At 54.3% G+C, this 15,669-nt stretch overlaps 1 protein-coding gene across 1 annotated transcript in view; it reads right to left on the bottom strand.

Annotated features, from left to right (window-relative positions):
• Positions 1–15,669, bottom strand: part of IQSEC3 (IQ motif and Sec7 domain ArfGEF 3) — a 105,959-nt gene that overhangs the window by 17,347 nt on the left and 72,943 nt on the right. The window contains exons 6-7 of the mRNA XM_008160665.3: positions 1,059–1,181; positions 402–568 (exon numbers count right to left, since the gene is read on the bottom strand). Coding sequence (XP_008158887.2) covers positions 402–568; positions 1,059–1,181 — 290 coding nt within the window. The remainder of the gene's footprint in view (positions 1–401; positions 569–1,058; positions 1,182–15,669) is intronic.

Below are 15,669 nucleotides of genomic sequence, written 5' to 3' on the forward strand. Positions count from 1 at the left end.
TTAAGTTATGTGTTAGAAGAGGACTTGGCTGGCAGATTCCATTCGCTATCTGCAGGGCTGACTTAAATGGACCCAAGACCTCAGAGACCTCAGAAGTTGTGAAGTGGGAAGGACTAGGCAGTAGCTTTGGTGCCAGGGGCCTAGAGGTCAACCGATGGAGGACAGTTAGTGCAGGGCCAGGGACATTGCCCCAGGGCCCTTGCTGCTTGGTACAGGGCAGTGGCAGTGCCTCCTGGAAACGCCCCAGGTGCCTGGCGTGCAGGCAACTTTCCCAGGCTGCTCTGCGTGACCAGGCCCAGAGAGCACCGTCCAGTGCCCTTGGCTGCTGAGAGACCATCTACAATTGGGCTCAAACTCACAGAATTCATACTGAACAGAACAGGCCGCCCCCACCTCCTCACCTCGAAGGTTTCGGATGAAATCCTCCAGCATCATCTTCCGGTCGGGCTTAATGTTGGGGCTGTACATGTCGGTGTTGAGGAGGATGATGGCGAAGGCCAGGATGAAGATGGTGTCGGGGTTGTGGAATTGCTGCACCACCTCGGGGTTGCACATGCAGTAGCGCTGGCTGTGGTGGGGGACACAGAGCGGGGCTGAGGCCTCTCCCCAACCTCCCCAGCTCCAGCAAGGAGGACCGTGGGGGCAGGAATCAGGCTCTCTGCAGGCCTTAGGTCCGGGCAGCTCCCTTCCCCTCGCCCCCCCCCCCCCACACACCCCGCAGCCCCTCACACCACGCAGCCTGGTCCTCTTCCCCTCTGAGGGGACAGGGCAGGTGTCAAACACCCATGGACCCCACCACACCAACCTTGCACTGATGCTCATGGAAGATTTGCTTGTTGTGGGATGAGTGACATGCACGCAGGCCCCCAGTGCTGTTCCAGCTTGGAGAGCTCGAGGGGCTCTATCCCTTTTCTCTCCCTTCCTCCTTTCGATCCAGCCCACCTCTCCCACCTCACCAGGAGGGCTTCTCCCACTCCTAGGCCCGCAGCAGCTCTCCTTCTCCTCCCCAGGGGTGTGTTCTGAGGTGTATGAGGGAGGGGCTGCAGAGGGGCTCCTACCTGAAGGCCTCTATCAGCCGCTCCACCTTCTGGGCCTCGCCCTGCACGCGGATGTGCGCCTGGAACTTGCGCAGGGCCTCGTCCAGCTCCATGCCCGAGAAGTCCATCTCATCCACCACGCAGCTGAGGCGGCGGGAGGAGGGTCATGAGGAGAGGTCGGCCCCACACTCCCCCATCCCACTGGAGCTGAGTGAGGTGCAGCCACCAGTGGCTGGAGGACCCCACTCTGCGGGGGTGAGGGAGTGACTTTGCTCCCTGGGACCTCCCAGGCCTTACTCACCCCGAGGGGCTCCGGTTAATAACCGAAGAGACCCTTTCCCATACCTCTCATCTAACACAATGGTTTGTGAGGCAGATGGCTGACTGTTGTCTCCACTTCACAGCTAAGAACCCCAGGCCCAGAGAGGCCGGCAGGTTGCCCAAGGCCACAGAGCTAGGAGGAGGCGGAACCTCCAAGGCCCAGGTCCTTTCTTCTCAACCTCAGAGCGTCTCAGTGCCAGACGAAGGGTTAAGACGTGCAATTTACTCTCCTAGTCTTCAGAGTCCTGCTGGGAGCATGCATGTCTCCCTCACTTCCTTTTCCAGGTCCCATTGGGGTTTCTGGTGAGGGGACCTCCTCCTGCACCGCCCTCCCTTGGGCTCCCAGGTCCTTCCTTTGTAGCCAAGGAGCCCCAGCGCTCAGGGGAGCTGTGGCCATTGGGAGGAAATGACATATCATCTTAACGTGGGAGGGGACAGTGTGAAAAGAACAGCCACCCTGGGCCTGGGCCCACCACTGAATTTTTTGTGACTTTAGTTCACAGACTCACCACTTGGAGCCTCGGTTTCTTCTGAGAAGAAGGAGGTCAGAGTCCTGCTCCCCAAGGGCCCCTCCACCTCTTAAATGCCACCTCTAACCTTGGAGAGTTTGCCTCTGATGTTCCCCTTCGGTGTGTGGGGGAGGAGGTAGTGGGGGGCACGTGCCAATCACCCCCACTAGGCAGTCTCATTCTTTTGGCTTGGGCTGCTCCTGGAGGGTCATGCCTCCTGTCCACTGGGTCATGCTTGTCCTCTTTTGGGGAGCCTGTCCCCTGGGCTGTGAGCAGCAAGGCGGGAATCTAGGCCTGGCTCAGGCAGACCTAATTCTCCCTGAGCTCACACATCCTAACAAGGCTCTTGGAGCTGTTCCTCAGCTTCTGCACCCACGCTGCACTCCAACCCTCTCTCCCGATCGATCATTTTATACCCAGCCCCTCGCTGCCCTCTGGAGGTGAGCAGCCCCCTCTCTGCTCCCACAGCCCCTGGAGACCCCACCACAGGGACCCCAGGCATCAATGTCCCCTCACTGCTGTCTGCCAGTCCATGCAGGGCTCGAGTCCAGTGTGTGGCTCAGGGCCCAGCATGCCGACAGACTCAGGAGAGTGGCTGCCTGCGTGGAGGGATGAGCCCTGACACCACTCTCGCCACCATCCTGGCTCCCGTGTTGAGCCTGATGCTTGTGCAGAGATCCTGCCTATCCCGGCTGTGCTGTCAATGTTTAGGAGAAAGAAAGGGGAGATGCCCACATGGTGGTGGTCATGGATCGGCTCCCCCCACTCCTTTCAGGGGGACCAAAGGGAAGAGGGCACCGAGGATGTCCTGCTGGTAGGGGCTCTCCTTCCCCCACCCTCCAGGGCAGGGAGGATGGCCATCTCACGCTGGGAACCTGTCTTTGGCTTGGTCAAACGCAGCCTTCTCTCAGGCTTGTCCATCTGGATAGTGAGTGAGTCAGAGGGTGGGGCTGGGAGGGGGAGGCAAGAATTTGGCCCAAGCATGAGAATTGGCAACATCAGTGTCTGAGCATTTGAGACGGATAACTGGGTAGCAGGCCCTCCAGGTTCAGCCTGATTTCTTGGCAGCTCTTGTCGCCTCCTCCCTGACCCCTCCCCAGTGGAACGTGAGCTCTGAGATCAGCATCATGGGGCCCACATCTGCATGTCCCCGTAAACCCCGCCTGGTCAGGTGTTATAAATCCAGCATGAGTGAGCCATACAGGGATGCCAGATGTCCGGAAGAGGTGAACCAGACAGGGAGGGAGGGAGTAATAGGAGGGAGAAGACAGAGACACAGAGGACACAGAGAGTCAGTGAGAGAGACAGAGAGAACAAGGAGTGAGAGGCAGAGGGAGAGAGACACACAAAGAGAGGCAAGGAGATGAAGAGAGAGAGACAGACAAGCAAAAACGGGGAGAGAGAACAAGAGAAAAACAAAAACTAGGAGAGAAAAGAGGGGGAGAGATGGGGGGAATGGAGGAGGGGGAGAAGGAGGCAGGAGGTGGAGGAGGAAGAGGAGACAACGACAGGACAAGACAGAGGCAATGAAGGAGGAAAACAGCAAAGACGGGACCTGGTGGGCCTCGGCGTGAAGTGGCAGTGGTGGGGGGGGGCACATTGCAGCCTCTCGCCCTAGGGACTCCCACCCTGACTCTTTTTTTTTTAAATTGATTTCAGAGAGGAAGGGAGAGGGAGAGAAAGATAGAAACATCAATGATGAGAGAGAACCATTGATTGGCTGCCTCCTGCATGCCCCCTACTGGGGATCGAGCCTGCAACCCGGGCATGTGCCCTTGACTGAAATTGAACCCGGGACCCTTCAGTCTACAGGCCGATGCTCTACCCACTGAGCCAAACTGGCTAGGGCTCCCACCCTGACTCTTGCAAGGCCAAGGTGAAGGGCAATGAACCCCAGCTTGGCCAATCCTGCCTGTGGGGCCTGCCTCCCTGGTGGACCCCAGAATGGCCTCTGGTTCCCCTGGTCTGGTGTCTGGCTGCCCCCTGCCAAGGGCCACTTGTCCCTGTGGTCCATCTACCTACTCCTTACCTGGCCCTGACCTCTCCCTGCAGGCCTCTGAACCCAGAAGTCCTGGCTCAGTGCATCCCTCACAGTGCCCTCCCAGAGCCTCTGTGCATGCATCCTCTGCCGCCGCACTCTGGTCCAGGCCTCACCCCTGAGGGGGAGGGGGAGCGCCCAGAGGCCCAGGCACTGTGCGCAGTGGACAGGAGGAGGCGGTGGAGCAGCTGGGAGAGGGTGGGATCTGCTCAGCCAAGCACGATGGCCTAGTTTCCAGCCCTTCCCTCAGGTGACACGAAGCCGGCTCACTCGCTCTCAGGCTGCAGCTAAAAGCTCCAGTAATGAGCCCAGAGCCTGCGAGTCAAGGACTGGGACGGAGACGCAGCCGGGTGGAAACACCAGCCCACGATGGGGAGCGCTACATAAATCAATCACGCCACGGGGATGATGACTTCAGGGGAAGACACCTGGGCCATGGGGCAGACAGTCTCTATAGCTCACACCTTTGAAAACCCCGAGGAAGGAGCTTGTTAAAATGTAGATCCCTGCCAAAACCGGTTTGGCTCAGTGGATAGAGCGTCGGCCTGCGGACTGAAAGGTCCCAGGTTCGATTCCGGTCGAGGGCATGTACCTTGGTTGCGGCCACATCCCAGATAGGGGGTGTGCAGGAGGCAGCTGGTCGATGTTTCTCTCTCATCGATGTTTCTAGCTTTCTATCCCTCTCCCTTCCTCTCTGTAAAAAATCAATAAAATATATTTAAAAAAAAAAATGTAGATCCCTGAGCCCTACCCCAGATCTACCGACTATCTGGAGGCAAGGCCTGGGAATCAGCATCCTCCAAAGATTCTTTAAAAATTAAAACTAATAGCTGAGCTGAGTGAGGGGGATCTGGCCCATGTAGAAGCTTTTAAGCTGTGAGTCCAGCAACTCACAGGCCAACAGGCAACAGCTCGTGAGGCCACATGTGTCCCCATCAGCTCTCAGGGGCTGCCTTTGCAGTGGGTGGTGAGGGGGGGACGATGCAGGTACAGACAGATGCAGTCCCCCACCCCCCCCACACACACACATTGCATGCTTTCCTCCCTGCAGCTGCCACCATGGGACTGCAGTGGTTACGGGGTAGCTCGTGTCCTGGCGTTCTCGGATCCCAGGGGGGAAATAGCAGTGTTTTCTGCGAAACCCCCAGATGGCAGCAAGAAGCTGCGCTGCACGGAGGAAAGGCACTGTCACCTCCAGCAGACAAATGTTTTCCTCTCTGCAGAGCTGGCGTTGGGCCAGGTGGCCTCTCAGGACTCTCCCCACTCTGACATTCTCTGACAAGGACTCAGCCAGTCTCCACGGCTCTGCAGACACTCCGGGATGGCAGGAGACCGGGCATCATTTCTGGCTGGCTTTGGAATACAGCTCACGATGACTGCTTCTTCCCACGTCTCCCAGAGAACCATCACTTGCCTTCCTGGTGAGCCTGTGCCTCCTGGGGCAGGTGGCTGTGCTGTCTAACAAGCCTGCTCTGGTGGGACCTCACCTCTGGGGTCTCCATCATCCCGGGATCGCCCATAATCCTTGCCCCTCCCCACAGCATGATTGTTTTCCCACCTCCAAAGAAGCAGCGTGGGCCTGCACCTTGACCTCTGCTATCTCTCCTCTCCTCTTACCTTTTCCATCGCTTCTCTTACTTTGCAATATCTAGCAGCACTTAAAATCTCCCCCTCCCTGTCCTCTTTGCCACCCTAGAATTCTCGTGGGGAGCAGATTGTTGACAGTTTTTCAAATCCACCCTGCTGCATCCACCCAGGACAACCAACTACCATGTCTCCTCTTAGATCATCTTTAAGGTGAAAAATATCACGTTTCTGGGTGGTATTTTTTGATGTATAATCTCCCCATTTTACAGAAGGCAAAACTGAGACCCCAAAGCGGCTTGCTCCATGCTCCCACAACTAGGAAGAGCAGGTGTCTGGCTTCCTGCTTGTGAGCCTCTCCGCCCCGCTGGGCCCTATCCACTTCGCTGGGTCCTATCGCTATGGAGAAGCTCCTCCGTGCTCTCCCCGTTCCAGTGCCTCACTGAGTGTACAATCTCCCAGGCCTGTGCGGTGTTAATTATCCTGTTATTTTTATTACATACAGGAAAGGGACGCTCACAGGAGAGCTGGCCCCGCAGGGAGACTGCATACATCCACTTCCTCGCCAGCATCTCCAGGGCCAGGCACACCTGCCCCTCCCCCTCTCAATGTCTGATGCTAATGTGTGTCTCCCTTGGGGCTGCTCCCTTACCCAGATGCCTGATGGGAGCTATGAGGGGACAAGGGGAAGGAGAGGGGGGACAATTGGCCACAGCCATAGAGTCATGTGCGAGGAGCCACTTCTCCTACAGCCGTCAGCATGAGGCTGTGTGGCCACCCTGCAGTTTCAGAGCTGGCCTGGGCACACAGAGCCCACGGCGCCCACGGCAGGGGCTAAATTCTTGCCCTCCCACCTTCCCCCTTCTGGTCTGCCCTCCATCTTTCCCTCACTCCCTTCTTCTCCCCTCTCTCCCTCCCTCCGTCCTTCCCTCTTTCCCTTTCTTCCTTCCCTCCTCCCTTCCTTCCAACAGATATGCATTTAGTGTCTCCTATGTGCCAGACGCTGTGCTAAGGACATGGTATAAGTGCAGACAACACAAACACAGATCCTGTCCTGATGAAAGAAACAAATGGAGTTTAAATAATTATTTCACTATAATTGCGATCAGTCCTATGTAGGCAACGACAAAGTTCCATGAGAGGACAAAGGAGACGTAGTTTATACAGGTGTGTTCAGAAAGGCCTCCTTGAGGACATGACATCTGAGCTGAGACTGGAAGATGAGTAGGAGCTGACCAAGGGAAGGGGAGGGTGGGAGAGAGCTCGGAGGCAGTGGGGAAAGCACATGCCAAGGCCCTGAAAGGGTCAGTGAGGCTGCCATGTGGAGAGGAAAGGGGAGGGTGGAGACTGGCAGCCTGCGGGGCTGGGAAGATGGGCAGGGGCTCGACCAGCTAAGAGCTCTGTGAGTCTCGAGAAGGATTTTGGAGTTTATACTGAACGCTGTGGGAGACAATGGCAGGGGATGACCAGAGGAGTGATAAGATCCAGTTTGCTGTAAGAAGGCTTCGCTGGCTGTTGGGGAGAGAATGGACAGAAAAAGGAGGGCAGGGAACCAAGAACGAAGGAGGGGCCCCGTTAGGGCACTACTGCAGAGGTCCGAGGTAGCGAGGGTGGGGTTTGGGCTGAGGTGGAAGCAGTGGAGACACGCTGAATGGACAACCTGAGATACATCGTACCGAAGAACAGGTGCACCAGGTGATGGAGGGCATGTGGGAAGTGAGGAAACAGGAGTCAATGATGAGTCTCAGCTCTGGCCTGGCACCTGGGGGCCTGTCGCTCATTTTTTAGGACGCGTTGATGATAGGGTGACACAGGTGCTGGAGGATTCAGGGAGACTTCAGTTTTGGACACATTAAGTTTGCGATGTTCTTTCATACAGTATCAATTTTTCCCTCTCTACTAAATTCTCATTAGCACTTAATGTTATTTTCTATTTTACAAATTAAAACCCTGCTTTGACCCTTCTTTGCTCTCTAGAAGCTACTGTTTTCTCTATTCCTCTTTAGAGCCGAACTTCCAGAAGGCGTCCCTCCCGTGCTGTCTCCACTTTCTCAACCCCATTCACTTTCACCCGGCTTCTTTCTCAACCCCATTCACTTTCACCCGGCTTCTTTCTCAACCCCATTCACTTTCACCCGGCTCCGGCCACGCTTCTACCCACAGCGTGCCACTGACACTTGTCTTGTCGGGGCCACCACTGGCCGCGTGCTGCCAAGTCCCATGGCACCAACTTCTGTCCACGTTCCACCAGCCTCTTGGCAGCATCAGCATGGTTAATCACTCCATTCTTAAAACACTCCTCTCTTGCTCCCACCACGTCACCCTCCCTCAGGTTACTCGTTCCTCTCCGTGGGCCGATGCTCTAACCACCGAGCAGCACCAGCCAGGGATTAACCAGCCCACTTTTGAGTCCTGCCTGCTGTCTGAATCTGGGTGCACTTGTCTGAATGCCAGTCATGGGCAATACTCACATGACCATCGGTTGTGCTAGCATCTCTTGCAGAGAAGTCAGGTTGTATATGTTTTATGTTTTACTTGGTATTTATTATTTTAACGTGTTGTCAGTAAATATTTGACAATGTCTGATTTGAGGAATTCTTCAGATTAAAGTCCCAAACCCAGCATCTTCCTCCCCCCAAAACTGAAAATACATGCACGTTATTTAGTATAATTTGCACGCATTACTGTACTGTACACAAACATATTCACATCAAAGACTGAGTGTTCTGAATTCTCAGCAGCTCGGGAGGCTGTCCACTGGGATCTGGCCTCCTCTGTCCCTCTACACTGCCACCAGGCCCCTGCCTCGCCATGCCTCTGGGCTCCACCGACTCCTACCCTCCCCAAGGCCACTGCTGAGATTTAGGGCATCATTTCCCTCCACAGCGTGACTGCAATAGCCTCCTAACCAGCCTTGTTGCCTCCAAATAACCTCCCAGAACAATCCTGCTAGCACATCATTTGGCCCTGTCACTCCTCTGCTTATATTTTTTTCACGGGTTTCCCACATCACTTGTAGGAAACCTGAGTTTCTCAGCAAAGCAAGCCAGGCCCTGTTGGCTTCCCAGCTTCTCCTGCCCCTTCGGCATACTGGCACCCCTCCTGCCATCTCACCATCGTGCCTCCACACTTTTGCACACACTGTTCTTTCTTTCTGCCACCCAACCCCAACCTGGCAGTCTCCATTTAATTGTCAGTCTCTCCAGCGGTACTCCTCCTCCACCACTGGACCCGGGCACGCCTTCTGTCTACCACCGCAGTTGTGCCCGTGTCCTAACATTTACCTGCCTGTCTTCCCACCAGGCTACGCGCTCCTGCAGGAAGAGGCAGTGCTCTGAATCTCTGCATCCCCGTCCAAACATGAATCCAACAAACACTTGTAAAATGAGGGAATGAGTAAGTAAGAGACCAAGTGAATGAACGAGACCTCGAGCAACATGGCCAGCTGGGGAAGGCGTTCAGTGGCCTGCACCTTTGGAAGCTCTGCCCTATGACCCAGGATGGCTGGGCTCACCGGCTTGCTGTGCAAAATCATCTGGAGCTGATCTGACACTTGGAAAAGCTGCCAGGGAATGGCCCCGTGGGTTCCATCGGCAGGCAGCGCGGCAGAGTGGAGTGCAGGTCCTTCCCTCCCTCCTCAGCTGCACACGCAAGTGAGTGAGTGATGATGGGGCACCGGAGGCTGATTAGAGGGCTTCCCGCAGAGCTTGTCTGGACCTGCCTCGCAGGTGCTGCTGATGGGCGGTGCGGCAGGAGTAGTGCGGGGCTCCTTCTGGGCAGGCCTCCCTCTCCTGTGGGTATCTGCAGGGGCTGCAGCAAGTAGCCCACAAGAGGCGGGGAACCTCAGCACAGATGTCCCCTGCACCTGTGTAAAGAGGTACAGTCGTGCATAAAACGGCTCAGCCCTGATCTGTGCGTGGAATCAGTTTGTGTTGCAGGGAGACCCACATGATGTGTGGTCAAAAATTATTTCTTTTTAAAAAAAATATATTTTTATTGATTTCAGAGAGGAAGGGAGAGGGAGAGAGAGATAGAAACATCAATGATGAGAGGGAATCATTGATTGGCTGCCTCCTGCATGCACCCCACAGGGGATCGAGCCCGCAACCCGGGCATGTGCCCTTGACCAGAATCAAACCCAGGACCCTTCAGTCCACAGGCTGACGCTCTATCCACTGAGCCAGACCAGCTAGGGCAAAAATGATTTCTTTTTTAATGACAGTAAGACAGTGTCTGGCAGACAAAGGAACTGGTTGGGAGCTGAAGCTAGGTAATGATAGCAGCAGAACAGACAGCAAAGATCTGGCAGGTGAGGCGCAGGCCAAGGCGGGGAGGAGCGGCCTGTGCTGCAGACCCGGGACCTGTGCTCCCGGTGGAGACTGATTTCAGGTTCCAGGGTGAGGGTGGAAAACGAAACCACCCACAGCCACGGATGCAGGATCCCTGGTTTTATTTCTGCAGTTCTTGGCTCACACAATTCAATTAAAAATATCCCCATCCGCAGAGAGTTATTTCTGTTAACGGAACTCACAACGTGCCCAACAAAGGTGAAGGCTTTTTGGGAAAGTGCGATGTGGCTAAGGAAATGGAGCAGGAGGAAGTGGACGCAGGAGGATCTGCCGTGCTCCTGGTGGGCGTTCAGTGGCCTGCACCTTTGGAAGCTCTGCCCTGTGACCCAGGATGGCTGGGCTCACCGGCTTGGGAACCATCCAGAGGGGACCATCCAGATTACAACTCCTCAGGGCTGATGACATGAGGACAAAGAAAATCGTTTGAGGGGCCTCCGAAGAGATGGCTGCCAGGGACACCTTGAGGATTCAGGAACCACAAGAACTCAGAGTAAACTATCCAAACACATCGGAAGTCAGTGTGGATGCCTGAGATGATTTCCCTTCTGCTGGGCCTGGCAGCATCTGTTTGCCAGTGGATCTCAAACTCGAGTGGGCATCAGAATCACCTGGCGGGCTTATTAACACACAAATTGCTGCCCCCGGAGTTTCTGATGCACTGGGTCTGGGTGGAGTCTGAGAACTGGTGTTGCTGACAAGGGTCCAGGCGCTGCTGCTGTTCTGGGGAACACACTTTGAGAACCACTGCTCTATGCCAGTCACAGTGGGAGGAATGAGAAGCCAGGCCTTTGGTGTCAGATGCCCTTGGGTTTGAATCTTGTTTCTATCATTTAGCTGTTCGGTCACTTAGCCTCTCTGTGCCTCGGTGTCCCGTTTGTAGAATGGAGCTGATACCTCTAACACCTCAGGGGCAGGGTGGTTATGAGTTTTAAGGGAGTTCCTAGAAACAGAGCTTAATAAAGGAAGTTTCCATTATGTACCTGGAGACCAAGTGTAAACTGACATGCCAGGTGACTAAGTGGACTTGAAGTTCCTTCCCTCTAGCATAGGATTAAGACCCTTCCCCTCATCACCAATGAACTCTGCCTGAAATTACACCATCAGACATTCATCCACCGACCCTTTAAAATATACCTATACCAGAAACAGAAAGAGGAAACTGAATCTAGCTCAGACTTCTTGAGATTTATGAATCAATTTTTCGGCTCTGCTTTCTTCTCAGATGAGAGGGTCAGAGCACAGCACATAAAGGTGAGTCAATGGATAGTACCTGATTCTGTTCAATTCTCTGCCACTGGCCAGGGGACTAGTCATTTCCTCTCTCTGGGTCTCAATTTCCACCTGGTAAAGTGAGGGGGCTGGACTACCTGACCATCCAAGGGGTCTTCTGGTACCACGAGTCACACCTGGGTCTGACAAGGACTATAAAGGCATTAGGCCCACACTTCTCTTGGGGTGCAGTGCAGAGGTAGGACGATGTAGGCTTAAGAGCTCACGTTATGGAACCATTCTGCCTGGCTTCAGATCTCAACCATCGATTGTGGACAAGCTACCCACCCTCTGCTCCTCGGGGCCTTCATTTGCACAGCTTGACAGCACTCACCTCTCAGAGTTGCTGTGAAGATGAAATGAGGTTTTGCATGGCATGGGTCTTGGAACAGTGCCTGCTGGTATGCAGTAAATGCTTAATACGTATATGTGAGCCGTGTTCATTACGCTTTGAGGTCTCCTCACTCACAGCTGACCCTCCTAAAACCCCAGGAGATCGTAACTCCCAGGAAGCCTCTTCTAAAGTCCTGTATGAAAGAGTGGCCAGTCTACACCACACCTGAACATCACACACGGATTAAAAGAGACCCCTCCAGGGCTAATCAGAAAGGAATTGGGTGGTAGGTATATTCATTTTTGTGTAAAAGCCCAGTTTATATGATAATGTGGCCAAGCCAAAGGGAGTCTCAACTCTGGACTGGTTCACCCCACACTTAGGATCCCAAGACCTCCACAGGGGTACGTGGTTCTTCAATGCTCATGACTCTTTACTGTTAAGGGGAATCTCTCATCTATGTGTGTGTGGGGGTGGGGTGGGGGGAGGTGGAAAGGTGGTTGGGGATGCGGGAAAGGCACTGGAGAGGTAGGAGGTCAAGGCCATAAAACCCCAAGACATCACTTTTAGAAGAGACCCCCTCCTTCCATTCCTCTGGTGGTGACAGCCTCAAGTTTTCAGAGCAGTGGAAATCACCCCAAAGTCTCTATCCCTTTCTGCCCCAGGCCTCTCTCCACCCTCCTCCAGACACATAAGGGTCTGCCTGGGCCCTGAGGACTCTCCTCGTGGAATTCACTGGGACCAGGCAGCGGTTCTGAGGTTGCACAGGGCACTAGGGGCAGGAAGTCCTCCAATACTTTCTTCCTGGCGACGGAAGGCCAGAGCCTTCCAGACGGCTGAGTGTGACAGACAGCCTGTCTTCATTTCTGAATGTCCCCTAAGAACAAATCTGTTACACTCTGGCCAACACATTTCTATGGGAATTAAATAATGAAATCTGACTAAAATGTCAAACTCTTCATATCTAACAAAGAATGAAGTAGACACAGTGAGAGAAGGAACACTCAGGAAACTTCCTTCTAGCAGTTCAAACTAAAAGCTGCCCTTTGCGGACACTTCCGTGGGAATGACAGACACCGATGCCCTCCATGTGCACGAGGCTCACATCGCAAAGATCACGCGGGCCCGAGAAGAGACCACTCACAGCCACTCACAGCCAGCACCACCTAGCACCACCTGTCGAGACCACAGGTTGAGAACCGCTGCTGTAGAGCCTAAGACCATCGGAAAACACAGATATTTACATTACGGTTCATAACAGTAGCAAAATTACAGTTATGAAGTAGCAACGAAAATAATTTTATGGCTGGGGGTCACCACAACATGAGGAACTGTATTAAAGGGTCGCGGCATTAGAAAGGTTGAGAACCACTGCCTTAAGAGAAAACAAAAGTGCCCTTTCCAGGTAAACACGAATGGACAGGACCCTTTGAGCTCAGAAGGCCTTCTATTATTACTCGAATAAAGCCCAGTTGAACACATTCCTCCTTGGAATGTGTCTTCTATGGAAGTAGGACACAAAGGGATGGAGAGGTCAGCTTCTAGGAGCCCCGAGGGCCTGATTCTGGAGGCAAACATTACCGCATCTACGATGCTCAGACACAGGGCAGCGCGGAGGCAGCCTGCTCAGCCCCTCTTCCTGTCCCCCACAGGCATAAGAATGAGGGGGGGGTGTTCCTGGGGGTCCCACCCTTTCCCCTCCCAGAGGCTTTCAACCTCTCCCCTTCCTGTTTGGCTGCTTCCTGGAGAATGCTGTGGCTTGGGCTGTCTCAGTCTCCAAGGGGATGGGTGACTTATGTCCTTTTATTCAGCAAACAGCTTTGTACAGAACGAATGCAACTTGCTGAATGTCACCATGCGGGGGCAGGGGAGTCGTGCAGAATCCCAATGAAGCCTTTCAGGCCTGGGCGAAATGGCACCGGTGACGTGGTTATTGTGTGTTCTCTCTGGTGGGAGTAAGGAAGAGGCAGAGGATCCGAAAGATACCAGGTCAGTTGGCTTGAGTGGCAGGGAAATGCCAAAACCCCCATCGCCTGGCTCCCCTGCTAGTGCCTGCCTCCTCCGGCTTCTCCACCTTCTTTCTCCTGGCACTTTGCAGGAGACAAACCAAGTGGTCAGCACACTGCAGACTTGGGGGAAGAGGGCTCCTTTCTGTGTGCGGACACCTCAGAGCCCAAGCCTGCATGGCTGCAGAATAAAGCACCAGGGACTGAGGCATTCACTGGGGCAGAACTGGGGCTCAGCTCTGTACTCAGTCTTCCTCAAACCCACAATGCCCGCAGGAGCTTGCTCTGCCCCCCCCCCTGCCTCCCTTTCCATGCCTGGCTTTTCCATTCTTTTCTCCCAGTTAACACCTGGGTCTGTAAGTTCCCTGAGGCCATGAACCATTCCTGTTCCTCCCCCATCCCACATACACACACTGGGACAGCCGGCTCAGCCCTATTTCCAGCACATGGTAGGCACTTAATGTTTACTGAATGAATGATGAATGGTCGTCTTGTTCTTCCATGAACTTCAGTGCCAGCGCTGCCCTGGAGCCTGAGGGATGCTCTGGCAGGAGGACAGAGCCTGGCCTCCATGTTCAGGGCAGATGACTCTGCATGATGCCAGTGTGCTACTAATGCAATGGGAGATGGGAACAATGATAGATTCACAGGAGTTGGAGGGACCTCTGAGGTCACACAGCCCAACCCTCTGGCTTTACAGATGAGAACACTGAGGCCTAGAGGCGAAGTGCCTTCCAAAAGCTACACAGCTTGTTAGGAGCAGAGCCAGGTTCAGAGGACGGCTCTTTCTCTCAGGTCCAGCCATCCGTCCTACCACCCCTCCCCCGCATCCCCTCCCACACACACTGCCTTCCTCATCCCAGCCCTGGCTCTGCCTCAGCTGCTAGCCCAGTCCCCAGCCTAGGTCCCCTGCCAGCACAGGCTGCATGGCTGGTCTGAGTCTCCAGCCCACACACTCTGTCTCCCAGGGAAGATGGCAATTAGTTTCCATTGTGCTGTTCAGCATGACCTGGACTGGAGAAAAACCGTGTGTTCCCAATACTCTAGGCAAATGTGAGCCTGACAGGTTAAAATTCCAGGACCAGGCAATACCAGGACTTGGGACACAGAAGGTCAGGGACTGTGAGAGAAGCTTAGAGACAAAGCAGGGTCACCCAGGGGGTTGGAGCATCCGAAAGAACAAAGCCATAGGGCACAACCACCTCCACTCACCCTCCTACAGAATGGAAAGGGGGCAAAAGCCAATGAAAAAGCCAGAGAGGAAAACTACAAGAAGACCGGAGAAACCAAGATAGCAGCATAGGTAAACACCTGAACTTGCTGCCTCGTACAACCACTTCAAAACTACAACTAAAAGACAAAACGGACATCATCCAGAACCACAGGAAGGCTGGCTAAGTGGAAATTCTACAACTAGAAGGGAAGAGAAAAGCACACTGAGACTCAGAGGAGGTGCGGAAGTAAAGTGCAGAGGTACGGAGGTGCACGCGCTCAGAGAGGGCTGGCAACTGAGGACGTGGCTGGCTTTTTCAATCCACAGGGAGACACAAGCTCCCGACTGCTCTGAACTCCAGTTCTGGGCGAGACTCTGGGGACCCAGACTCATATGGGAAGAAACTGGACTGTCTGGCAGCGGGCAGAACTCGAAGGTGGCTTTCTCTCAGAGGTGCTTGCAGTGATTACCAAGGGACACTGAGACCCGGGGGCCTCTTAGGGCAGGGCTGACTGGAAGCCATTGCTGTTTGCTCTGCCCTGAGACTCTGCCCCATCCAAGCTGTGCGCAGAGGCTTTTGCATATGAAAGGCCTGGTCCTTTGAAATCTAAACTTACCTAACAAACTGCAGCTGGGTCAGAGAGACCCAGAACATCCAAAAGAAGGCCCAAGGCCCCACAGAAGCTTGCATTGCTTCACAGCTGGGCCTCATCTGGGCACCTCCAAAACCCAAACAAAGAAGAGGAATCTGCAGATCTCTCCATAGCTCCTGCTGGGTGGCCTCAGGCAGAGGCTAAATTAGCACCTCCTTGGAGATCCAAGAGCCAGTGTACCCAGGGATCAGAGTAGGACCATCCAGATTACAACTCCTCAGATCCATAAGGGACACACTCAGGGGGCAGACTCAGTGAGCACCAAAGCCCCATTGAAGCAAGTCTTGCCTCATAAGGGTGTTTCCAGCACAGAAGTTCTCCCATCGTAGACACAGCTGATCCTCACAGCCAATTGG

The sequence above is a fragment of the Eptesicus fuscus genome, chromosome 7 (genome assembly GCF_027574615.1).
Source record: "Eptesicus fuscus isolate TK198812 chromosome 7, DD_ASM_mEF_20220401, whole genome shotgun sequence".
Lineage (NCBI taxonomy): Eukaryota > Metazoa > Chordata > Mammalia > Chiroptera > Vespertilionidae > Eptesicus > Eptesicus fuscus.